Source organism: Polyodon spathula, chromosome 1 (assembly GCF_017654505.1).
Source record: "Polyodon spathula isolate WHYD16114869_AA chromosome 1, ASM1765450v1, whole genome shotgun sequence".
In the NCBI taxonomy this organism is placed as follows: domain Eukaryota; kingdom Metazoa; phylum Chordata; class Actinopteri; order Acipenseriformes; family Polyodontidae; genus Polyodon; species Polyodon spathula.
In genome coordinates, this window is record NC_054534.1 from 16455232 (window position 1) to 16480576 (window position 25345).

At 38.2% G+C, this 25345-nt stretch overlaps 2 protein-coding genes across 2 annotated transcripts; both read right to left on the minus strand.

The window, feature by feature from the left end:
- Window positions 1–5177: 5177 nt before the first annotated feature.
- Window positions 5178–7145, minus strand: LOC121314796 (claudin-23-like). Its single transcript, XM_041248480.1, has one exon. The coding sequence runs from the start codon at window positions 7041–7043 to the stop codon at window positions 6258–6260; it is 786 nt and encodes a 261-aa protein (XP_041104414.1). The 5' UTR covers window positions 7044–7145; the 3' UTR covers window positions 5178–6257.
- A 1709-nt stretch (window positions 7146–8854) lies between these two features.
- Window positions 8855–17683, minus strand: LOC121315972 (claudin-23-like). Its single transcript, XM_041250656.1, has 2 exons — window positions 17624–17683; window positions 8855–9685 (listed from the first exon to the last, which is right to left on the minus strand). The coding sequence occupies exons 1-2, from the start codon at window positions 17681–17683 to the stop codon at window positions 8855–8857; spliced, it is 891 nt and encodes a 296-aa protein (XP_041106590.1).
- Window positions 17684–25345: the final 7662 nt, after the last annotated feature.

A 25345-nucleotide genomic window follows, 5' to 3' on the forward strand; every position in this document is an offset into this window, starting at 1 on the left:
TAGGCATCCTCTTGCAACTCCATGTAGCAGCAAGGGGCATGGGTGTCATATGATCTCTCTTCCCTTTGTTCACGTAGTTGATTTTGTCTGTACTTAACATTTTTAAAGCTCCACCTAATACAGCTGGTATTCATTAAGATGGACTTGAGGCAACACATAAAACATTTAATTTATTACATAGTTAAATATGTGTTTTAAGAAAACAAATGGGACAGGAAATAAAAATGTGCCTCTTTTTTTTTTTTTTCTCCCAATTCTTTCCTGAAACTGTATACAGTAATATAGAACCCAGAGCTGTGGTTGTTGAATAAAACTGTTTGCTCTCATTATAGTTACAGTGCCTAAAAGTCTACACCCCTTTTCAAAATGTTCACCTTTTGTTGCCTTATAGCCTAGAATTAAAATGCATTAATTCCTACACATCCTAATTTCCAAGTGAAAAAACAATTCTAAAAAAGTGTAGAAATTTATTAAATATAAAAACTGAAATAGCTTGATTGGATAAGTGCCCCCCCCCCCTTGTAATAGCAATCCTAAATTAGCTCAGGTGTGACTAATCACTAAAGTTAAGTTGCCTCCACTTCTGTTAAATTTGTAGTGATTCACATGATTTCAGGATAAATTCAGCAGTTCCTGTAGGTTCCCTCTGCTGGATAGTCCATTTTTCAAAGCAAAGACTCAACCATGAGCTTTTGTGGCCAAGACTGGTCAAAGTGTACATGTGACAACCATATCCACTCCACAAATCTGGCCTGTATGGTAGGGTGGCAAGAAAGAAGCTTACTCAACAAAGCCCACCTTGAATCCCATTTGAAGTATGCAAAAAATACACTCGGGAGATTCTATAGCCATGTGACAAAGTTTTGTTGTCTGACTAAATTAAAATGGCACTTTTTGGCCTAAATGCAAAGTGTTATGTTTGGCGCAAACCCAACACAGCACATCCCCCAAAGAACACCATCCCTACTGTGAAGCACGGTGGTGGCAGCATCATGTTATGGGGATGTTTCTCATTGGCACGGACTGGGGCACTTGTCAGGATAGAAGGGAAAATGAATGGAGTAAAGTACAGAGAAGTGCTTGAGAAAAACCTGCTGCTCTCTGCAAGAAAGCTGAAACTGGGACAGAAGTTCACCTTTCAGCATAACAACAACCCAAAGCACACAGCCAAAGCTACACTGGAGTGGCTAAGGAACAAAAAGGTAAATATCCTTGAGTGGCCCAGTCAGAGCCCCGACCTAAATCCAATCGAAAATTTGTGGCATGACTTGAAGATTGCTGTCCATCAACACTCCCCAAGGAACTTGACAGAGCTTGAACAGTTTTGTAAAGAAGAATAGTCAAATATTGTCAAATCTAGGTGTGCAAAGTTGGTAGAGACCTATCCCAACATACTCATAGCTGTAATTGTTGCCAAAGGCGCTTCCACCAAGTATTAACTCAAGGGGGTGGAGACTTATCCAATTATGAACTTTTGGTTTTGTATTTTTAAAATATAATTTTTTCTCCGTAAAAGCTTTTTTCCCCTTAACAGTGTGGAGTGTGGTGTGTAGATAAGTGGAAAAAAAATCCTCATTTAAATGTATGAAACACTGAGGCACCGACACTACAAAATGTGAAAAAAGTTGAAGGGGGTGTAGACTTTCTATAGGCACTGTATATCTAAGGCTACGGTTCAGTTTTTAGTGATTACCTTTTTTGGTGGTTATTTCTATTTTTGACTTTTGTAAATCTTTTTTTTTTTTCCTGTCACAATATGTATAGTAACTTTATTGTCTTCCACAATGGTCACAGGCATATTCGGGGGTTTCTTTTTGTATTTAGGCATTTTTTTACATTTCGTCACAATTTGCAATTCTGTTTTAAATTCCACAATGGTATAAACACTCCATATCAAACTAATATAGCTTTACATCTCAAGAGTAAGAACAAGGCTTCGTATTAACTTGTAATCTTGTTTTAAATCGTGCAAGCGTGTACAATCCTCCAATACAAATGTAGGAATTTGTTGCCACTAATTATCTGGGGTGGGTTTAAAGTATTCGGAACGAATTAATGCGATGAGTCAGGAAGGGGTGACATTGCCCAAGTGCACTGGGAAAGTATATATTGTGAAGATCCTCTGTTCCTGCAGTCAGGGGTTTCTTACAGGCAGAGGTGGGACTTGAACCCGGGGCCTCTTGCTCTGAAACATAGCGCCAATACCACTATTCAAAAGAGTCTTGCAAGAGCTGGTATCGGGCTTATGTCTTCATATTTGAATGCATCACCTACCAACCCTGACACCTTCCCCTGTACACGTTATACTCTCCTGTGCCAGCCTCTAGTCTGTCCTCAGAGTTGCTCATCAGGCTACAAGGCTAGTTTTTTACTGTATTTATTAACAACGAACATAACTGTAGCTGGCTTCCCCTCTTACACTGTAGGCAGGTACTGTCTCTCACTCAAGCCTGTCACACACACACACTTTTAATGACTCACCTCCACCACTTGCACACGTGCACACCCGTCACATGCAGTCTTCTGCAGCCATGCAATCAACCCCATTCACGCACGGCTGCGCACACACACTTGCATGCATAAACATTAACCCTTTAACTATCACTTATGAGAGTAGGCGTCTGAGAAACAGAAATACATTTTTTGCCAAGTAAAATAATTAAACCTTGGCATAATTTTCTCAACCATCTGGCTGAGCAACAGACAAAGGTTTAAAAGCACTCAGCAAGAACAGTGCATGTTTTTTATTGTTGTTCTGCTGCTGATCAAGCATGACAGGATCTGTAAGAAGTTGTATTTAAAATTGTCCTTACTGGGAATGCTCTTCATTTAAACTGTAATTATATCTGCAGGAATATATATACTGAAGTATGTTCCTACCCAAACAAATTGCTTAAAAATGGCATTTGTGCTGACTTAAAAAAAAAAAAATCAATTAACAGCCAGACTGACTTAATGAGCCTTTCTTTTACTCCAGCAACTGTAAAGTTTCCTTTTATACAAAACTGCAATCACTTATCTAAATTAATAGATTACCGCAGGCTTGTTTCTTAACAGTAAAACAAACGTGGTCATGAAAACCCTTACATGCTACTCTCTCTCACTGTTTAAATCTGAATCGATTAGTATTTTTCACAATGATATCAGTTATTTTAATTATAGAACTGTAAAGTCTACAGAAAAAAACAAAACCTAATTAAATACAATCTTGTGTGTATCCACTTTTTGTTCTGCAGATGGGTACTATCGATTCAATCTGGTCTCATCCAGCTAAGACACTGTTATGTTCCCTTCTGTTTTCCATTCCCATAGCCATAGAAAACGAGTTCTAATTTAAAATAACTGCTGTTTAAGAAAAAACAAAACAAAAAAATATGTTAATACACAATAGCACCACAGTGCTACACTGAGGACATAAAACAAATTGGCAGCTTTACATTTTTATGGGGAAAAGCAATGGGGCCAAACTATATATTAGCGGAGGGGGGGGAGGGGGGGGGGGGGTGGGCGGGCATTTTCACAAGTGTGGGTACTCCCCCCCTGGTTCCCCTGGTGGTGGCGACCCTATGTGTGTGTGTGTATATATATATATATACACAGCTCTGGAAAAAATTAAGAGACCACTACAAAATTATCAGTTTCTCTGGTTTTACTATTTATAGGTATGTGTTTGGGTAAAATGAACATTTTTGTTTTATTCTATAAACTACTGACAACATTTCTCCCAAATTCCAAATAAAAATATTGTCATTTAGAGCATTTATTTGCAGAAAATGACAACTGGTCAAAATAACAAAAAAGATGCAGTGTTGTCAGACCTCGAATAATGCAAAGAAAATAAGTTCAGATTCATTTTTAAACAACACAATACTAATGTTTTAACTTAGGAAGAGTTCAGAAATCAATAGCTTCCAGCTTTCATGCGTCTTGGCATGCTCTCCACTAGTCTTTCACATTGATGTTATGCCACTCCTGGCACAAAAATTCAAGTAGCTCGGCTTTGTTTGACGGCTTGTGACCATCCACCTTCCTTTTGATCACATTCCAGAGGTTTTCAATGGGGTTCAGGTCTGGAGATTGGGCTGGCCATGACAGGGTCTTGGGTCTTGATCTTATAAATAGTAAAACCAGAGAAACTGATAATTTTGCAGTGGTCTCTTAATTTTTTCCAGAGCTATATATATATATATATATATATATATATATATATATATATATATATATATATATATATATATAATTAAAGGTTTTTCACAGGGAAAGAGTTCAAGTCAGTGTGAATTGAGTAACCATTTCCAGTGTTTTTATGGTGATAATTGGATACACACCAATCTATTTTTTTTTTTTTTTTTTTTTGTATTGTGGGGTTTTTATCGGTTAAAATCGAAAATCAGAAGTCCTAGCTATATCTTACAAAGTGGAACCCAACTTCATACGCATGTATGCTTCTCTGGTTCTTGATTTCAAGATTATTTTTTACTATATGGGTGACTGTTTAGAATGAAGGATATATTAGGATGGTTGGTTGAAATGTCACCTTACTTGACTAGTCATTGATATGCCAGTCAGGCACCTTTTATCACAGGGGCCCTATAATACTGTCATAGGTACGTTGGGACCTTTATACACCACATTTTATTTAAATATTTAAATGTGTCCATGTTTTAGGAGGTCAGGTGATTTAATGATCAAAGAAAGGATAAGAACTACTTACACTATCAATTTTTTCTTCCCTGATGAATCGTCTCCTTATGGAGAAAATGTATTGCTTACCTACTGTATATCTCGATCACTTCTCAAAGTTCATATTTCAGCACATAGATATAAGATCAAACATTTCAGGAACATTTATTTTTAAATATTCGCTGTAGGCAAATGTATTTTACAGTCAGTTCATGTTTTGCAGTAACCTTTTCAGCTGCATGGGTACTTGGGCAGTCAGTAAGTGATTCTCTGTTTTGTTGCTCCGTTCCCCTATCATTGTTTCTAACAGTAGTGCTGTTGACTTCCTTATCCCAGGAATCTAGTGTCTCTGTGACATCTGACCCTATAGTCAAAGAACCCAGCTTTAACATGATACTAATAAAGACAGCATCACATTTACTTACAGGAATAAGAAAAACAACGATAATGATGAACATTCCTTCACAAAAAATGCCACTCCAAAAGAGACGCAATTCCGAGCTAACGCTTTTATTAAGATAATGGCAACATTTTGTTTTACCTCAATGTATGATTTATTGTAATTAGGAATAATGCAAGTACAGGAACTTATCTAAGGAGTACCAGAGACAAACAAAATGCTAATTTTCTCTAAAAAAAATGTTAAAAATATAAAAGTATTTGTAAGTTCTGACATCAAAAACCCCAGCTAAACCATGAAACGAAGAAAGAAGTCAAGTCGCTGTAAAACAGAACTTTCACATGTGTCTGCCCAAGCAGAGTTCTCTCTTGAATTTTTTGGGTTAAATAATTATATTACGTGTTAACCATACCACACATTGTTCTGTAAACAACTTGCAATTTGAAAATCTATCATTTATTTTAGTTTGTGCATGTTCTAGCAAATCATTCCGAAACAAGATATTTTTGTTATCATTTCCATTGTAAATTAATTGGTGTTTTAAAGACTAAAAAACAAATGTAAGTAAATGAGTGCCATTTCTAACTCATACGTGGTCAATATCTATTCTGTAGAATGTTCAAAACATGAAAGAGGCAGTAGTGCTGGATTAGGAGAATCATCTGTGTACATGTGCACTGTTCTACTAATAAATCCCCTTTTCAGTAAATGCAGGTAGTGCTAAAATCCTTGGTTTGAATGTCATATTACAAACAAAATACAAACAATAAAATTATCTCCTTATCAGATTATACGCACCTGTACTGTATCTTAATATTGTAGACACTCTTAAAAGTCAAATAATCCTTTTAGTTTATAATAACCAGTGATGACTAATTTTATATATATATATATATATATATATATATATATATATATATATATATTATCTAGTTCACAGTTAAAAGTTAAAAGAAAGTCCTGTTGTACAAATTAAGGTACACTTTACATCAATTAGGAAGATTTTCTACAAAGGAACAAACACAGTATACTCTCCTCCAGTGTGTGCCTGTCCATTAGTTGGTTGACCCGATGGCCTTTGTCAGTTCAGTGTTACATCCAATCATTTCTCCCAACACTCCAGACATGTTCCTTCACAGAAAAAAAAATATTCCACATGAAAATGAAAGTTAGGTTAAAAATCTGCATCACACGGTTCGTTTGTGGTGAAGTCGGTGATGTTAACTGCTTTTTTGGGTGCAGGCTTTCCCGGAGGAACAGTAAAATCGACGACCTCAAAAGGTCTACTCAAAGATGTAGGTTGCTGGGGCCTGGTAAACTCATGCCCATCAACTGTCTTTATAATGGACCTGGATGAACTTGGGTTATTGTGGTAGTATTTGTTGGAGTGGCTGTTGGTCAGTTGCTCCTTTTTTTTAAAGCACAACTGGAACAAACAGATAATCAAGGCCCCGCCACCGATGAACATGAAACAGCTGCCGATATATCCCAGGACGATGCAGTACCCCACACGAATATTCGAGCCCGACGCTTTGATTGTGTTCAGGAGGCTGGTGTACCAAGCAATTGGAATAATACACAAGATACCTGAAATGAAGATCAAGATACCTCCCAATCCAGTCATCAACAGATTTGGTGTGTCTTCCCAGCACCTGATCCCTAGGGACGTTACCACAATCCCTGCCACGGTTACGATTAACGAGGCAATCATTAGACCCTTGGCTGAGGTAACGACTTGTTGGTTAAAGTAGTCGTTATCTGTTTGGCCACATTTGAGAGTAGAGGAAGTATCAAACGCTTGACAGATATCCCAGATTCCCTGTTGGAGCACTGCATCTTGTGCTGCATTCGGAATGTTCCTCACTTCCCTCCAGTCCGGGGCCACAGTAGAGACGAGATCTAATACCAACCCGCAAGGGGCCAGAACGATCCCGATAATCATGACCGCTGGGGTACGCATGGTGATGTGTGCTCTTCCAGTAGACTCGGCATAAGTCTGATTAGTTTGTAAGTTTAACTGCACTCTCTGTACTGCTGTGTTCTGATGAAACTGGCAGTGGGTGGGACCTAGGCTGCACTAGTTTTGTGAGATCTTTATCGGTGGGTTGGTGTTCTGGAGCTGCAGTAACAACAGGTGTCACATTACACTGCCAGCAACAGTGGCCCTGCCTTTTATTATGAGATGTGGGAGAATTTTTACCTGATACTTATATACCAGACTATTAAACTCCCTGTAATCTAGGTAGGGATTGCCAGGTGTAGCTTTTATGTTTTAAGTCTCCATGTTACTGACATTGGCCCAGTATGCATTGAATTGCTAATAGAAACATGGTTAGTAGAACAGACCAACAAACTATTTACTATAAACTGTGTGTTTTTTTTTTTTCTTTACTTTTTGTTTTTTCTTTTCCTATTAGGAAGCTTAATATACAACTATGTATTTAATTGGGAAATTAACTATAACGAAGTTAGACCATAAATGCAGCTTAGCAGAACTAAAAAAATAACTACAGTCCCTTACTTTTCTGTATTGAAAGCACTTTTTGTGGTATTTTGAGAGTAGTTGTTTTACAGATAACAAGTGCAGGTACAATCCTATATACGATAATCGCCAACTACTTGGTCAAATCAGAAACCATGGAAACCAATTCAAACCAGAGGGTCACCAGAACTTTAAAAACACCCCAACAAAATGAATGACTGCACAGTAGAAAATGTTTGTATTCATGAAAATACGAAACAACAATGTTAAAACCATTGCCTCTAGCGGAAATGCTAGTTAATAAAAATGATACCGGTAATTCAACAAAAAGGCCAGATGTTTACTGAACTTTCAAACCATTAGAAACCAGTTCATTGGTTTGATGGGAACTCTTGTACATTCCCACTAGTTAAGTTTGTAAATGTTCTTTTTTTTCCCCACCCAAAATATTTTAAAATATGAAACATTCTGGCATGCAGCAGGGCTGCATTGTTAACTGCTCAAACACACTTTCACATATCACTTCTATCAAGAGGAAAGAATGTAAGCAGATTAACACCCAAAACTGGCTATCAGCAATCTCTTGGTTTGATCTTGGGCTAAACAGTGCTGCACTGAGTAAGTTCTAGTACCATAGTTCCAAATAGGGCAAAGCACAGTTGTAAAACCTGTCAAACAGGTCCAAAAGGTTAAGACTGCCTTCTCTCTTATACCATCACCACCTGTTGCTTCACAGGACGACAGACGAGCTACCACTTCTTACATAGAAATGAATGCTACTAAATAAAAAATAAAGCTTATACGTGTTTATTACATATTGCGCACATTCACTGACATATAATCATAATCACACCCTCCAAACCAGCCAGTCGCCCTCTCGTTATTTGTCTTATTATTAGGTGTGGTTGGTTTTGTTCACAGCACCATGACAATGTTCACTAATTTTATAAAAAATAAACAAAGAAACAAAAAACAATATAAGCCTTTATTAATTACTATTTGTTGACTTTTCCAAAGACTTTGACATGTAGCTTTTTTTTTTTTTTTTTTTTTTGGTTCATGTACTTGTTGAAATCGTGTTATCTTTACACGAAACTATCTTGTTCAGACAACGTAATACAGCTTGGGTCCACTCTCTGTTATAAACAATTTCGATTAACACAAATATCTTCTGCTTTTTTTTTTTTTTTTTTTTTTTTTTTTTTTTTAACTTCACAAAGAAATATTAATCATTTTCAAAAACAGAAAACAAAAATCCCTTTTCAATCGCACGGTAACTTTTTTGTAGTTTAGACATCTGCATAAAATGGTTGATTTGTGCTGAAGTCGGTAGCAATTGTTTGTTGGGATGCAACCTGTGTGGGTCGCCCAGTAAAATCGCAAAGTTCGGTCGATCTTCTGGGCACTCTAGATGATGGGAAGTGGGCAGGCTGCTGGTATTTATCAACGGTATTTATGAAGGACCTGGATGAAGTTGGGTCATTGTAGTATCTGTTTAAGTACCTGTTGGGTGGCTTCTCTTTTTTATGGAGCCCCAGCTGGAACAAACAGACAGTCAAGGCCCCGCCACCAATGACCATGAAACAGCTGCCGATATATCCTAGGACGATGCAGTACCCCACACGAATATCCGAGCCCGACGTTTTGATTGTGTTCAGGAGGCTGGCGTACCAAGCAGTTAGAATAATACACAAGATACCTCCCAATCCAGCCAACAACAGATTCGGCGTTTCTTCCCAGCACCTGATCCCTAGGGACGCTACCACAATCCCCACCATGGTTACGATTAACAAGGCAATCATCAGGCCTTTGGCTGAAGTAATGACTTGTTGTTTAAAGTAGTCTTCATCTGATTGGCCATATCTGAGTGTACGGGAAGCATCAAACGCTTGACAGATATCCCATATTCCCTGTTGGAGCACCTCATCTTGTGCTGCACTCGGAATGTTCCTCACCTCCCTCCAGTCTGGGGCCACCATAGAAACGAGATCTAATACCAACCCGCAAGAGGCCGGAATGATCTCGATAATCACGACCGCTGGAGTACGCAAGGTGGTATGCAATCGCACTGTGCTTCTCAATTTTAAATGAATTGCCACAAGTTTGACTATCTTTCTGAGCTATACATCTACGTCTTTTGGTCAGACCGGTAAAATAGCCGGACACAAACTTTAGAAGGTGGAGTCTGGCTCCACTAGATAAGATACTGGTTATCTTGTGGTATTCAGTTGTCACCTTAAACTAGCCGGTGCCACAATGTACTTGTGATATTTATAATGTAGATGATGTGAGATTAAGAGCTTCAGGGTGTTTTCTTTATGTTGTTTGGTATGTTTTTATTTTCCTTGATTCCTGTACAAAACTAGAATTTAAGAAGGGAATGTCATGCAAGCAGTATGTAGCGTAATTATAGTACGTCTCATTGGAACGATACTGAGACAGATACTGTCGCTTTGTAATGCTGATTTTCTAGTTTATCGACTATACATATGTAATGAATTGGCTTCTCAGTCCATTGACTTGAAAACCGGCAAACAAACCGCGCAGTTCAAAGGCAAGTCTCGCCTTTCAACTGAAGAGTGTAAGCTCTGTGGTCGAGAGGTAAGGACGTGCTATTATTAACCCATCAGTCGCTAGGTGGAGATTCATTACACTTTAAAATACGTTCATTTCCAATATACCAAAACGTGTCAGCTTGACCTAACCTCAAATGACATTTACTGTGGGGTCACTATCCTGATTACACTGTGTAACAATTTTTTTTTTGGTTCCTGGGTAGTAAGTGTTATTTCCTAATTGCTTATGCCTCAAAAGTATAGAAAATGGCAATTATTCCCCACAAACTTTGCTTTTGTGACCAGGTGTGACAGAGAGCGAATGAATCCGAATCAAAAATCTCCCTCTCGACCAGTGAGGGCACTGTACAACAGGAGCTGCGGGCTTCCTACTGAATGGTTGGGCAGTTCATCCTGGGGACAGTCGGGAGCCGGCCATTCAGGAAGAGGGCGGCGTTACGGTACCTGGAGTCATCGCCCTGGTACGGTGAGCGAAGTTTCAGTCATGAATTGGAGGAGACGTGATTGAACTAGCTATCGGAGGGGGCGGGGCTTAGGGTACTTTAGGGGGACGTGACGCCGTAATCGGCTCCTTTGTTGTGGTTAATGGGAGGAGACAAGGACGGAATCTTGAATGAAGTGTGGGTTCATTGAGGAGTATTGTGTTTGTTTTGCCAGACGGCTGATACGAAGCTGGAGCTGCAGCGAGAAGCCCGGACCTGAACGCACATGAGCACCAGCACTCAGAGCACCGCACCTGCACCAGAGCACCCAGTTTGGAGACGTGTTTTTGTGTTTATTATTTCGGGACTGCAACACCTTTATTTTGTAGCTGGTAATACCCATTGCTGGGTAGAACCAGCTTTATTATTTTGGGTCCAGTTTTCACTGGCAATACCCATTGCTGGGTAGAGCCAGCTTTATTATTTGAAACCCGGTTTAAAAAGGGCATTAAAAGAAACCTGACCGGTAGACTTTGTGTTTGTCCTTTGTTGGAGCACCTCAACTCACCTATACACCGGAGCACTACAAACCACTTTGCCACACCAGGACAGTGATATTTTGAAATGTACCTGTTTTCCAGAACATTCCAGATAGATTTAGTGCTGAGTAAACTTGAAGTAACTTCTAGAACTTTCCAGTAATATAAATAGTGGTATAAATACAGGGGCCTTAAGCCCACCAGTTCAGTTTAGTTCCAGCTGCCTAAGTGGATACATATCTGCATTTTTCTGAGATGGCGTCAAGAGGCTGCAATGGTGGCATTCCTGATGGGTCTCCAAGGTGGTTTTACCAAGTTTCCCTGCTATCTTTGCCTTTGGGACAGCAGGGACACCAAGGTGCACTACCACAGGCGGGACTGGCCACAGCGGACCGAGTTCTCTGTGGGGAGGAACAACGTCAAGTGGGAGCCACTGGTGGACCCCCGGAAGGTGCTGATGCCACCACTGCACATCAAATTGGGCCTTATGAAACAATTTTTCCGAGCTCTAGATAAGGAGTCGGCAGCCTTCAAGTACCTTCAAGACTTCTTCCCTAAGCTGTCTGAGGCAAAGGTCAAAGCCGGTGTCTTCGTCGGACCACAGATAAAGAAGATCCTGGAGGGCAATGAATTCCCCAAGAAGCTCACTAGTAAGGAGAAAGCGGCTTGGAACAGCTTTGTCGCAGTGGTTCGGGGCTTCCTGGGCAATCACAAGGCCGAAAACTATGTGGAGCTTGTTGAGACTCTGGTGAAGAACTACGGCACAATGGGCTCTAGGATGTCCCTCAAAGTCCATATCCTTGATGCTTATCTTGATAAATTCAAGGAGAACATGGGAGTGTACTCGGAGGAGCAAGGCAAGCACTTCCACCAGGATATACTGGACTTTGAACGCCGCTACCAAGGATAGTATAATGAGAACATGATGGGAGACTACATTTGGGGGCTGATTCATGAAAGTGATTTACAGTATAATCGTAAATCTCAAAAAACTACTCACTTCTAAATCTTTTGTAGTCATTTTTCTATTACTTTAGTATAAATACATGTTAATTTGGATTCATATGTTGTTTTTTTCTGACTTTACGTGAACAAAAAGACTGTTTTCTCATTGGAAATAGGTAGATTTCAAAATATCACTGTCCTGGTCACAATAGCAAAGTTTGTGGGGAATAATAGCCATTTTCTATACTTTTGAGGTATAAGCAATTAGGAAGTAACACTTACTACCCAGGAACAAAAATTGTGTTACATAGTGTTATGTGTGCAGCTATGCAATGATATGCAGCATGTCGTGCCAGGATCTGTACGTTTATCACAGTGGTTTGATTGCTGTTAGTTTTACTATTGTGACTTTTTAAAAACCAGTTGTAGGGATAGCTGCAACATAATGAACACTTTCCTAGGATCGGTTTGCCGTACTGTAGTTGCACCTCCTTAAATGTGATGTATAGCTGTCTAACTGTAAAAAGACAACCCTACTACAACAAATGATAAAGCGTTCGTTCAGATGATGATATGTGCGCCCCGAGCATTTATGAGATACTGATTCAATTCTGAATGCGTGAAACAGTGTCCCAAGTTCCATTGTATGAGTCATGTTAAACCTTCTCGAGGTGTAGTATTGGCAGATTTCTGAAATTCTGAGGCCAGTTTCTAGGTTCTACATGAGCCAACATTAATATCCAGAAAGCTAGAATGTTTAAAATTGAATTAACTGTGTTTTTAAATGTAGCACATACCTGTTCAAGGAATTTCCATTGCACAGAACTCAGAGTCACTGTATTGCCAACCGCAGCCTGCTTGCAGCTGTATTATTTTATTGAGCTACAGTGAAACTTGTACAAGGTATTCTTTAACTGCTGTAGATTTTTGCGGGACCATGAAACAATTTGTTAGGTAAACTGAAAAAACTAACAGAGTCTGGATTCTGCCGACATAGAGGGTGCAGAACAGTAATCTATGGAAGAACAATAATCATTAAGGAACCATCATTTAGCATCAAATAGTTTGGATGAATTAAAAAAAAAAAAGGTTTAATCGACTCTTGTTTATAAACAGGTTTTATAGTTCAAGGCAATTTTTCACCCCAAATTATTGAACACCCAACAGTGCTGAATTTAGAAATACTGAAAGAAACTCAAATTCAACAACAAATGTTTTGACTAGTTAGAATGCTTAGGTATTTCTGAGTGAGGCCCATTGGCAAGTGTTTCTCTTTCATTAGTACATGCAATTTCAACTTTGGAGCAAAACATTTCGAATGGTGCTTCATTCACTTCAGTCTGATACAAGCCGTGTGATACAAACTATCTGATACAAAGGAATTCTGATGGCTGGATCACTTCAATATGTGGGTGTACTGTATATTATGTTATTAATGCATTGTGGCCTCTTATATATTACACACATACCCCAACAGGTAACTTGTACACTGTCACAAAAATATATCATTAATGTATTTTGCTTTGCAAACTGAACAAAAAAGAGAGCGCCTGTATGACAGTAGTTATGACTATTAAATTATATTTTGGGAAACGGAAATTCTTTTGAAAAAATCAATAGTGCAGCAATGACAGCATTTCACCACCAGATGGCTTCACACAATAAGAAAACAATTCTAGTGAAAGGGAAAGACAGCAACACCCTGTTAATTACAATTAGAATCTAAAACAATTAAGACCTGAAAGGGGAGTTATTTATTCCACACTATTCTGATTTTATTCCACATCCTTAATAACTACCTTTATTAACCCAAATGCAATAGGTGTACCTGCTTCTGACAACTCTTAAAGCTAAAACGCAGTGTAAGAAGAAACCTTGCCTTAGAACCAGCTTTGTTAACTTATTAAGTTCATGTGAGTTTATAGTAATAAATGTGTATGTTAATAAAGTATTGTGCAAATAAATATGTTTTAGGTTACAGATTTTTAGGATCTGCAATTCACAGGGAAAACGTAAAATAGACATTTAGCACCCAGCCTATAAGGCTATTGATTTGACTACACCACACCTTAATTATATCAGGAGTAAGGGGAGCCCAGAGTTACCAGATCTCATGTATTATGATCCCCACTTGAGTCCCTTACAATAAAATAAAAGAATAACATAGGAAATGTACATATGGTTTACACCCTCCCTCAAGTAGAAAATATTTATTAAAAAGACATAAATTGTTAAACAAATGAATGTTTGCTTTGTAGTACATGTATCTTCTTTGCTAACTAACAGCAGTCATTATATGCTACAGTAGATCTAGCCTAATAGAAAGCAAGAGTAAGTTTGGTAAAGCACAAGAACACCAGGGCAGCCTCTCAGATGCTATTGCGCCTGAGAGAAAAAAGTGCTCAAAAACAAATCAAAGAAAAAATACAATACACGTTTCAAAAATACAACTAAATAATAAAACAATACAAGTGCCAACAAATCTGAATTGTACTCAAACAAAATCGTGACTGACTAACACTACACAAACACCAGGGGGCAGTGTGATCTAAGGGAGGCGGAATATATACTTCCAAGCTTTCATTCAGATTTTCTTTACAAACATATTATTGCAACGTTAGATAGTTAAAGCTTTTGTTTTTACCACAAAACGGTTGCACTCAGATTTGTTGGTTATTTTATAAAAATCAGGATGGGAAAGGTGTGTGTGATTAATGTTTTTAGTCTCTAGAGCTCTGCAAAGGGCTGCCTCTTGTGAAGAGCCACTTTGATAATAAACTAGAGTGGAGCTTTTATCTCTGCAGCTGGCCTTTGCTTCCGGTTCATGTTTTATTTACAAACGCCCGACACCAAAGAGAACCACACATCACCTTTCTTTAAGGGCTCTGGCTGCACCAGTCATTGTATTTCTCACTGGAGATAAAATAAGAGGTTAATATCAATTTTAACCCACCTCAGAATATCATGCCTGCCCTTTAGTCAAAATTTATTATGAGTGTCTCTTGAGACAGAAAGGCAATACAAGTGTTTCAAGATTGATTGAAAGCAGCCATTTCCTCCATGTTTTCAGGTGTCAGAGTGCTGCAATGCCCTTTGTCCCTTTTTAGAAGAAAGTATTTAATCTATATTCTCACTTAAATACCTATTTGTAGTTGCCGTTGGTTTCAGTCTGCAAACAGTTGTTAAACCATTGTCAGTTAGCTAAAATGTAGCTTTTTATATAATTACCATTTGCAAGTACCTTCACCTACAAAATAAGAGTCCCAATTCAAAACAGTTTGATCTTGGTCTGCTGCTATATAACCCTGTCCCAGTAGCAGATGGAAACGAGGCATTATCTCATTTTCCTAGCGCATGGCTTCGTTAAAGCTAGATGGCACACCCCATTCTCTTATTTCAGACTAATGCTCTCAGGTGCAGCAATTACATAAACGGGTAACAGTACCACTAAAATGTGGTTCCAAGTAGTTTACCTTCATTCTGGAAGACCTGTAGGCTCCAGCACGGTGATTTCAAGCCTCAGCAGGGTTCTGATATGAATGCAGTGATTTACAGACAGCAAACTTGCTTATGTAAAGGTTTTGTTCTGTTGTAATATTGGAGAACCATTATTATCGCAAATGAATGGCTTATGATCTAATTTTGTTATGATACACTTGATAGTTACAGTTAGAAAAGATGGGGTTCGGAACTCGGGTTACGGATGTCAGAAGTTAGGTCCCCTAGAAAAAGCAGACAGTTTAGATACCGTTTAATTGTCAAAGAAAATAGTTCACAATTTGCAAACATTGCGCAAATGAACAGCAGTGTGCCATGAGGTACCACTCACATCTTAAATTAGTTCAGTAAATTACCTCTGCCATACACATCCATTCATTATATAGGCCCTACATGTGCACTAGGTTACATAAATCTGTTTTCAAGCCCTGCTTTTAGATGGTGCTGCACTTCCTTGGTCATTTTACCTTGGGGGTGTGGGTGAATTTGGAATAAAACCAGTAATTAAACCTTAAACAATAACTACATGCTAAGCAACACAACAGCATTTAGATGGACAGCAGGTTGTAAAGTGTTTTGAGTGACAATGTCTTTTGCACATTTTGAGCACAAACATAAATATTCATATGGTTGGAGGTATGCACCCTGTACATCTTACCTCTGCAGGGTCTGTAAATCTGATGTTGTGATTATATGGGCTTGTCCATGCTGTGGCAGGGCGGCTGCCGTGATGTTCCCAGACCAGGAAGTTGATAGAGAAACTTGCAGGTGCTTTCAGGTTGAAAGTGCTGGTGCACCGTTTTTATTCATAAAAAGGGTAGACAAAAACACTGCTCACAGAGCAAAACAAAAGGGTTGAAAAAAAACAAAATCTTGCACACAATATCAAACAAATACAGCGCTGGTCTGCCCAGCACGAGTAGCAATTGCTTTTAGTCCATTGGCCAAGACCAACATTTTCACATATCGGTACCTCCTGAGGTTGCAAAATCTCATATACTTGAATAACAAATAACAGGGGAATGGGATAAAGTGAAAAAACAAGTGTGATAGCCATGTTTATGGTTGAATTATAACAAAATAAATCCAACAGTGTTGGAAAAATCATCAAAATAGTCTTGGAACTGTGATGATATTTAATAGTTTGATCATGTCAATACATATGTTCCCTATATACATGTCTAACATATGCGCAATGGTATTCAGAAAAGTTCAGACTGATCTTTCCATACATTTTCATACATCATAATGCCTATCCAGTTACAAAAAAGTCACTCTGAGGGGGGATATGTTCAGATGCTACAAACTACCACTAAGCTGCTACTCTGCCATGGTTATCATATCAAAATATACCATAGACATAGACCTTAACAAAAATCACAATGAGATTTTGGCACCTCGGGTGGTATCTATATCTGGTCTGGCCCATTGACTATTTCTTTCTATTTTACTTTCTTTCAATTTGTCCTGTCTCTCGTTCCTTGGTCCAAAACACCCCACTCTGCGGGTTTTTAGACACGTGACCATCTCCGGATTAGCAATAAATTAATAAATCCAGAGTCGGTCACATTCAACACAAGAGTTTTTACTCTGTGTGGCCAGCAGCCAATTTATCAGTAATCATCATTTGTCGCATTTTCACAAGATGTCTGGCAGAGTCGAGCTGCTAACAATCGCCTCTGCCAGACCACATTCAACTGTACAATAACTGTACATTCACCCATGTTTATAATTCCAAACAGTACTTTTTAAATCATTCAATACATCTCCACAACCCGTTCATTAAATACATCCATAAATTCACCTGTTTAAATCGCCTGTTGGATATGCCCAAACTATAACCTAATTATATATATATATATATATATATATATATATATATATATATATATATATATATATATTCCTTAAAAACTTCTGTTGCACACACCATATAACTTTACTAGCTTATTTATCATAATTGCTACTGAAAAGAAATGTGAAAGATCACATTCCTGGAATGCTGTTCTTGACCTTCAAGCTCTGATGAAATAGGGAGGTCAGTTTCAGTGCCGTGAACCGACTTATGAGCACCATACCAGCGTCTTTTCATTCACAGTACAGAATGGTGTTGTCATCTCTGGTGTGGTCTCTTGCATCATTAGTGCAGGGTTGTCAACCTGAGTAGATTGTTGGATGCATTATTTTGACCAGCTGAAGCAAGCTTTTTTGCTGCTGTACGTGTTTGTGTGTGCACGCTTTTTTCACAAGTGCCTCCTTTTAAGGCCAAACAAAGCCGAACAAACATCTGTGCATTGTGATCAGTAAGACGCTGGAAGGTTTCCTTTCAAACAACTTCACGATTGAGATCTCATTGAGTAATTTCCTCTGTCCATTGCGTAAGAGTAGCATGTTTTATGTACATAATCAGTTCACGTATAGATTCAAAATGCTGCTTTTTTTAGAAGTAGCATTGGAAGCTTTTCAGAGGGTATTTGCTTTATAATGTCTCTGTAATTTATTACAAGAAACATTGACTTCTTTTTCTTGTGGAGAAAACTAAAGAGTCGAGTAGGTAAGGCAGGATGCTTTGAGCTTATTTGATTACAGTAAGCCACACAAATGTTGGGCATGTCAGGTGCTGTATTGTGCACTGGCCCTTTGCAGTCTGCTACCTTAAGTCTGATTCCCAGCATAGGACATGCACTTACAATCAGCATGGGGCCAATTGCATGTGCTCATTAGTGCTGACTTGAAGGCATTCTTCCTGAGGGAAGTTGTGCTTTTGTTTAATAGAGCACAGTCATCAAAATAACGTAGGCAAGTTCCTAAAAGGGAAGCCGGAAGACACTTAAAGAACCTGCAAGTGCTTCCATATGGCTTTCTGCATGAGTGTGAAGAGTCCTCTGACAAGGCAAAAGCCAAAGATGGGTGGAAAGCACAACAGATTAATGCTACATTTGTGACGCCACATTTCTGGAATTCAGCATTCAGAAACAAGCAGCACAGAAATATTCCTTTTGTGATGTTGTCTTTTGGTGTCTTTTGGTGATTTTGTCTTTTGGTGGTCAAATTTACATTTGGGTTAACTAGTTTTGGGCATTCAGTGAGTGAACCCATAAACGAATGAACTAGTTTGGCGCACCACCAAATGCACAGTTAAACATGCCCTGGTGAAAGCAATGCAAATAGCGTTTTGTATGTGAAAGCGAACAAGTGACGATACTAAATCAATTCAGTCATGGACAAGCCCAAGTTAAAAAATGTTATATTCAATGAGGGTGATCTAGCTTGACATACATTCCAAGTCTTGCCTGATGACTAAGCTGCCCATTAACACAGTTTTTCAATTTGTAAACGGATGTTACACCTTACCTCTTCATCCCACCAATGCAGAGTTTACAAGTATAGTGAATAGTGGTGGATAGTAGATTACTGGCCTGCTTGTTACTCTTTGATATCTGGGATCCAATTCAAAAGGCAGTACATTCTGATACAGCAGTGTTGGCCCTGGTTGCCTGAGAACAAGCCAAGGTGCCTGTCAAGCATGGCATCTGATCATGACCAAGAGATGAAGACAGTACATTTATGCACACTCTCATATGTTTATTAGTCAAGGATTATTGCTATGCAACAGTGCAATCATTTGCTGCATGAATAAAAATAGTACTTGTAAATCGTTTTTCATTTCAGATAATCATTATTTCTAAGATATACCTATAAAGCACTTAGTTGGGTTGTGTTCAATGATTTAACTGTTTCTTAACTTATGATTATTATTAGTTATCAAAAAGCACTGTATCACGCAAATATATTTATTATTCACATAAAAGTATTCACTGCTTCCCACGTATTCATTTAGAACACAAAGTAAGCACAGGACTAGGTTGATGTTCTTAGTTTAAATTGCAACATCTATATGTTTTCTTTGGTTGTCACTTAATTTTCAGAGAGAAAAGATTTCTGCCCCTTTTGCCACTTTTAAAAAGCACTGCCTCAGTGAATTTACACTGGAGGCGAGAATAGTCTAGGCTTTTGACAAGTTTGTGCATCAAACCATGACTGAACAGGACTGACAGACAAGACGTATGGGCTAGACTTACAGCTTGCAGAAAATGTTTATGACCACAGGATACAATTTAGAAAGAGAACATGTTTTCATTTTAAAGGTACTAAGGTACTGTGAATGTCTGAAATAAAATAAAAATGAAGTGAAATGTTGTTGATTAGTGAACCATTTTCTAATTCTAATGTATGCTAATATGCTACTTTTTTGTTGTTTTGTTGTAAGTTTGTATTACAAAAAACATGCTCCCCTAATTTAGCAAAGGAATGCAATAATTCTACCAGTGTGAAAATATAATTTTATTAAAATATAAATTGTATCTTTGTTTATAAAGAAGCTGAACTACCCCCATAGTTTTAGGTTTGCTTCTATGTTGAACCAGCCTAGGCCAGGGAATCAACAGACAGTTTTAAATCCCTTAAGCATCATTGATGGCACAGCAGTGTGGGTTTATCTTATTTAACATATGTCCGGGTCATGGTAATAACCCTGACAGGGGATTTTTTCTATGCCTGAAGATGAGAAAGTTTGCCTGTAGCCCACCATTTCATGTCTTTTTTTTTTCCCCATGGAGATTTAGTGCTTTCCTTTTATTGGTTTTATTATTAATATTTATTTCAGCCAGTGTCCATATCAGCTTCACCTAACCAGGTGGCTTTGAACGAGATTAGGAGGATTGACAATTTGGGAGCATTTGTTTTCAAGAAATGCATTCCTCGTCCTATGTGAGTGTGTGTAAGTACAAGGTCAAGTTTATTTATTTCACTTGGAAATGGCAGGGTTAAACAGCATTTTAAATTAAATAGGCCACATTGACATTGTGGGCACTATTTTTCAAAGGTGCTATTTGGAAAACCCACACAGTAATTTATCAAAACGAGAAGGACACAACTGGACTTCGGTGGACTTTCCATTATGTTTTGAATTGTTTTTAACTTCTTTAGTTACACTGGGCCCTTAGGCACACTCCCACATTTACCTTATTGTTGCTACCTGGTTCTATTTCAGATCTGGCATTAGTATCAAATATCAATAAATAAATGTAAATAATAAAAGGGTGTTAATATGTATATGTGATGAACAGTACCAATGACTGGACTTTTTCATCCCCTGTAACTAAGCTATGGTCTTTTATTAACTTATGTTTTGAAGGACTTTAAGTTTATTTATTTTACTGTTTTGCACTAGAATAAGAAACCATAATTTTCCATTTGGAATTCATATTTTACACTAGGTATTAATTCAAGAACAAATTGGTTTTCCACAAGTGGCCAAGATACAGATACAGATACTGGTCAGAAAGCTAAATTAGATCACAGAGAAGTTTATTCCAGCCAATATCCAGAGCTTAAAGTGGATAATGACGTGTGTGTAGACTGCTTTACCGCTGGTGATTGTAAGTAAGGTGATGCTTGACCTGTTATGGTGTAAGGAACATTCTGCTGGCTTCAAATGGGTCCACTAATTAGAGACTGGTTAAGGGATTGCTGAGTGTTATGTGGGAACTCTTGACAGTGTTGAATTTCATACTGCAAGATGCCAGGTCTTTCAGGATCCTAATTCATAGATCTCTATTTGTGAAAGACTGAATCATAATGTTCATGTATCTAGATGTGTCACCCCAGTTCCCCCACTTGGACCCCTTAATTGCTTAATACTTTATCTTTATCTTTGTTTCCCTGCAATATTTTCAAATAGCATTACATACAAAATAACTTCAGAATTGGTGGGAAGTTTGTTCTTCATTTTATCACCAAAAATGTTTTACAAATTGCCAGTACTGAGAAGGCAGTTATACAGGGATACCAAGATATTTAGAAAAGATTTTATATTTCTAGCTAAATTTGCACTTGGAACGCCATGTGACACAAATCATACGAATTTGAAAGTACAATAACTGTAATAGTTATTATTTGATCTTACCGTTTTTAAAGGACCGTAATGCACAAATATATGGGAATTCTACAGTGATCTGATCACACTGGAGTACATCCTGAAATGTTTTGCATATACAAATAAGGTATTTTTCTGGCTGCTTTGAAAGACTGAGGTTGTAACTAGTTGATTTGCAGTTTGTCAGTAGAACCCCCCCCCCCCCCCCCCCCCCTGTGTCATCTGTGTTCAAAAAGGGGGATGGGTTATTGTAAAACTAAATATTTTCTTAATCCCAATTGTAAAACTGAACTATAGAGTCCCTGTATGATATTGAAATGATCTGATATTAAAATAAATGTTTTTAGAGCATTAACTGGCATCTTATGCTTTAAAGAAAGGGAAGACCATACATGTCCTGTTTATGTTTAAGGTTTCCTGAATGCTGAATAGATGCTTTCTTAGTGACATATCAATTGGGAGATGACAGCAGATTTAACAATATTTCCCAATATAACTGTCTGGCCTAAATCATTTAGTTGTGGAGTATGGCATTTTCTTGCCCAGTGCTCTCAGATCAAAGCATATTTGCGCTTGCTGGATGAAACTGTACCCAGGTTCCCTGGCTCAGTCCTGGAGGAAAAGCCCAGGAACCCCACACAGCTGGCATAGAAGCAGTCATAAAGAACACAACTCATAGCTTGTTACAGGATATTCCTACTGATTTATGCAGTGCAGGTGGCCGTTGTGGTCTAAACTGTCAGACAGTGATACAGGCTTTGGGAGAAGCCTTAAAGTCTTGAGTTCAGGGCTCTGGCTGGAAGACTCGAGACGCCTGAGACAAATGACTTTATTAACGGTTCAACTCCAGTCATGTTTTCCACATCATAAAATACTGGAGAGTGATGGTTCTGTGGGAAAGCACCTGTAGCCAGGGACAATAAAACAACGACTTTGTTTTTGGACTTCATGTCTTCTTTTTCTTTGAAGTTTCATGCGAGTCTTTTTTTTCTGTGTTGTGTTGTTTTCTTTTTTTTGCGATTCAATTTTTTTTATCAAAACAATGTATATAAATTCAAAATAATTAAAAAACCATGAACTATAAATATTAAGAGGTCAACCTATTCCACAATTAACAAGATTATTCAGCTGGATAGGCAGGCTTGTGTTTTGTTCTTTTCTGATGCTGCATATCTTCCTGAGTTTGTAGCTAGCGCCTTTGAAATTGCTTTGCTGATTTATTACAATGTCTTACCTATATTATGTGATTCATTAGTCTAATCTTCTTTACCACTGGACTCCTGGGTTTGGTTCTAGCTCAAATCATCAGTGAAAAAAGTTTGGTTGTCTCAGCTTAACCACTAGTGAACACACAAAACCACCAGAGTTTGGAAGAATTAATAGAACTGAATTGTAGGGAATGTTCAGGTCAGGGTTGCCACCTGCTCATAGGCCAGGATTAATCAAAGTGCAATAGGTGTATTCTTGAGCTCAGAATTAATAATAATAATAATAATAATAATAATAATAATAATAATAATAATAATAATAATAATAATACATGACCAATGTAAGATTTGGGTGTATCTCATATTAATAAAAAACACCATAATAATAATATTAAAAAATGTGCATGTTTATTTGCAATAAAACATTTTACTGAATACATTTGTCACCAAGCAAACGCCTTACAGTACTTTATGTCCCTCAGGGGCTGCCATGGTTTAGTAGTTCTACTGCTTAGTTTGGCATTTGTTCTCATATAGTTTGAGGTGGAAAGTCGGCTAAGAAATCTAGGTGAGAAATTATGATGTGAAATTGGACATTCTTTTATGACGACCATTCATTAGAGAGAGACAAAAAAGGTTGGCTGAAGTTAAAATAATTTGCAGTTGAAACTGAATGACTTGGGGCCAAACAACTCTGTGAGCAGTCCCTGAATCAAGTGTTACTCAACAGACCCCTGATGGATACATAACATGTACAAGATGTTCCAACTGATCAAACAGGTGGTTCCTCACCAATACAGTTCCATAAATTAACAACAAATCCTTTAACAGGCTAGTTTGTTTTAGGCACCAAAATTTCTTTGCAACAAACTCATCTCAATACCAATTAGTGGCAGAGAAGCTAGCATGTAAAATATTTAACTCCACAAATAAACTTGGCGAAACCAAACAGATCATTTCAAGTTACACTGATGTGGTGGCAACTTCACACAAATTTCAAATATTTGGTAAGGTGAAGACTGTTTTCATTGTATCTTATAGATTCATTTTGGGGATTACAGAGTAATTTCTGTCCTTGATTAGCCATCTGCTGGAAGAGAATGAGTGGTGGGGCATTTACTTTCTAGGCCCCCTTAGCTGAGGAATTCCCTTCCAAGGGAAATGCTTGGGTGGGATTTCTACTTGAAATTTATGTCCAGGCTGAAGATCTGCTTGTTTAGCCATGCCTATTTTTAAAATTACTGTTACAATTGTGAGCATCTAAATAGTTTTGTAGCTCAGAGAATTTTAGAAAACCTGTTAGAAATGGAAAGTTAGACCAAATCATGATAAAGTGGGCATGAAAAGATTACTGAGCCTAATTAAGAGTAAAAAAATCTATGTTATCCCAGTTACTGTAATACATAATAATAGGATTTGTTTTGTGCATCTGTATTTTCTGCTAAACAGAAGACTTTACAAAACTAACTAGGAACCGTTTACTTGCAACCTTAGACCTAAATTATTGCCCTGAGTGGATTAATTCCATAGGGAAAGAGCAGTGTAATTGTTTGAAAAAATGCTTGTTAATGTATCCTTATGAAATTGATGCATGAGGTGGATTAAACAAGCTATACATATTTTGTAAATGTCTCCCTGTGGCAAAGTGGTTGGTAAGGGGAACAGGTGTAGCGGTGATGCGGTGCAGGAGTGATGAACAGACAACAGTGATTCAGTGAACAAGTGTTTATTTGTGCTGTTTCCAGGTCTGGCGACCGTCAAATAATAAATCCCCAGCAGTACACAACAATGTGTAAAGCGCGGGGATGGTGAAGAACACAGTACAGTCTCAAACACAAACAAAGGCACGGTCACCAGTCCTGGGTGATATTCAAACGTGCAGGTGCTCTGTGCAGTGATGCTCCGGATAGTGCTTTACGTGGCGACAGCTCCGGAGGTGTGCGTTAACTGTCTAGTAGTGCGAAAAAGACAGACAATTATAAACAAACAAAGACAACACACAACACGTAATACACTCTGAGAGCTCTTCTCTCAGTCCTTCTCTCCTCACGTTACGCAAACGAAGGTAAAGATCAGCGTTACCCTGGCCCCTATATGTAATCCCGCATGATATCTAGGTAAATGGTTGCAGTTGCCTTATTACTTGCAGCTGCCTCTCGTTTACCTTTCAAATCAATACGGTCTTACAACAGAGTCGCGCTTCTTTCCAGGCTGACCCACTTCCGTGACCCGGAAACGAACTGTCAGGCCAGCCCTTCCAGATACTTGTCCTCTCGTTCTTTAGCGCCCTCACAGGTCGGGAGGAAGATTCATCACCAGAACTCATGTTTCCGTCACACACCCATATTGGCAATTTTCACACATGAAATGATGGTTGAGAATGATCGGATTTGTTTGTTCAAAACATGCAATACATGGAAATCCATGTAGAGTTCCGTGGAGATTGGGATTAATATTGACAAAGTAAACAGAATTCAGCGCAGTATTTCTCTTTCTAGTTGAGCAAAGATTGAATAGGGCTAGGAAAAAAGATCATGTTTGGCTATTATGTCAGGAGCCTGGTTGAATCGTTCCTTGTGTCTTAAGTTCCTGGAGGGCTTTTCTTTTTATTTCCTTGGCACACACTCTTATGTGCACGAGATTCTGCTTCAAAA

Bases quoted from the DNA above. Each gene is read 5' to 3' on its own strand.
- LOC121314796 (XM_041248480.1), bottom strand. From the start codon at position 7,043: ATGCGTACCCCAGCGGTCATGATTATCGGGATCGTTCTGGCCCCTTGC.
- LOC121315972 (XM_041250656.1), bottom strand. From the start codon at position 17,683: ATGCAAGAGACCACACCAGAGATGACAACACCATTCTGTACTGTGAAT. The intron at 9,686-17,623 runs GTATGGTGCTCA...GTAGATGTATAG, and splicing joins CTGTGAATGAAAAGACGCTG to CTCAGAAAGATAGTCAAACT.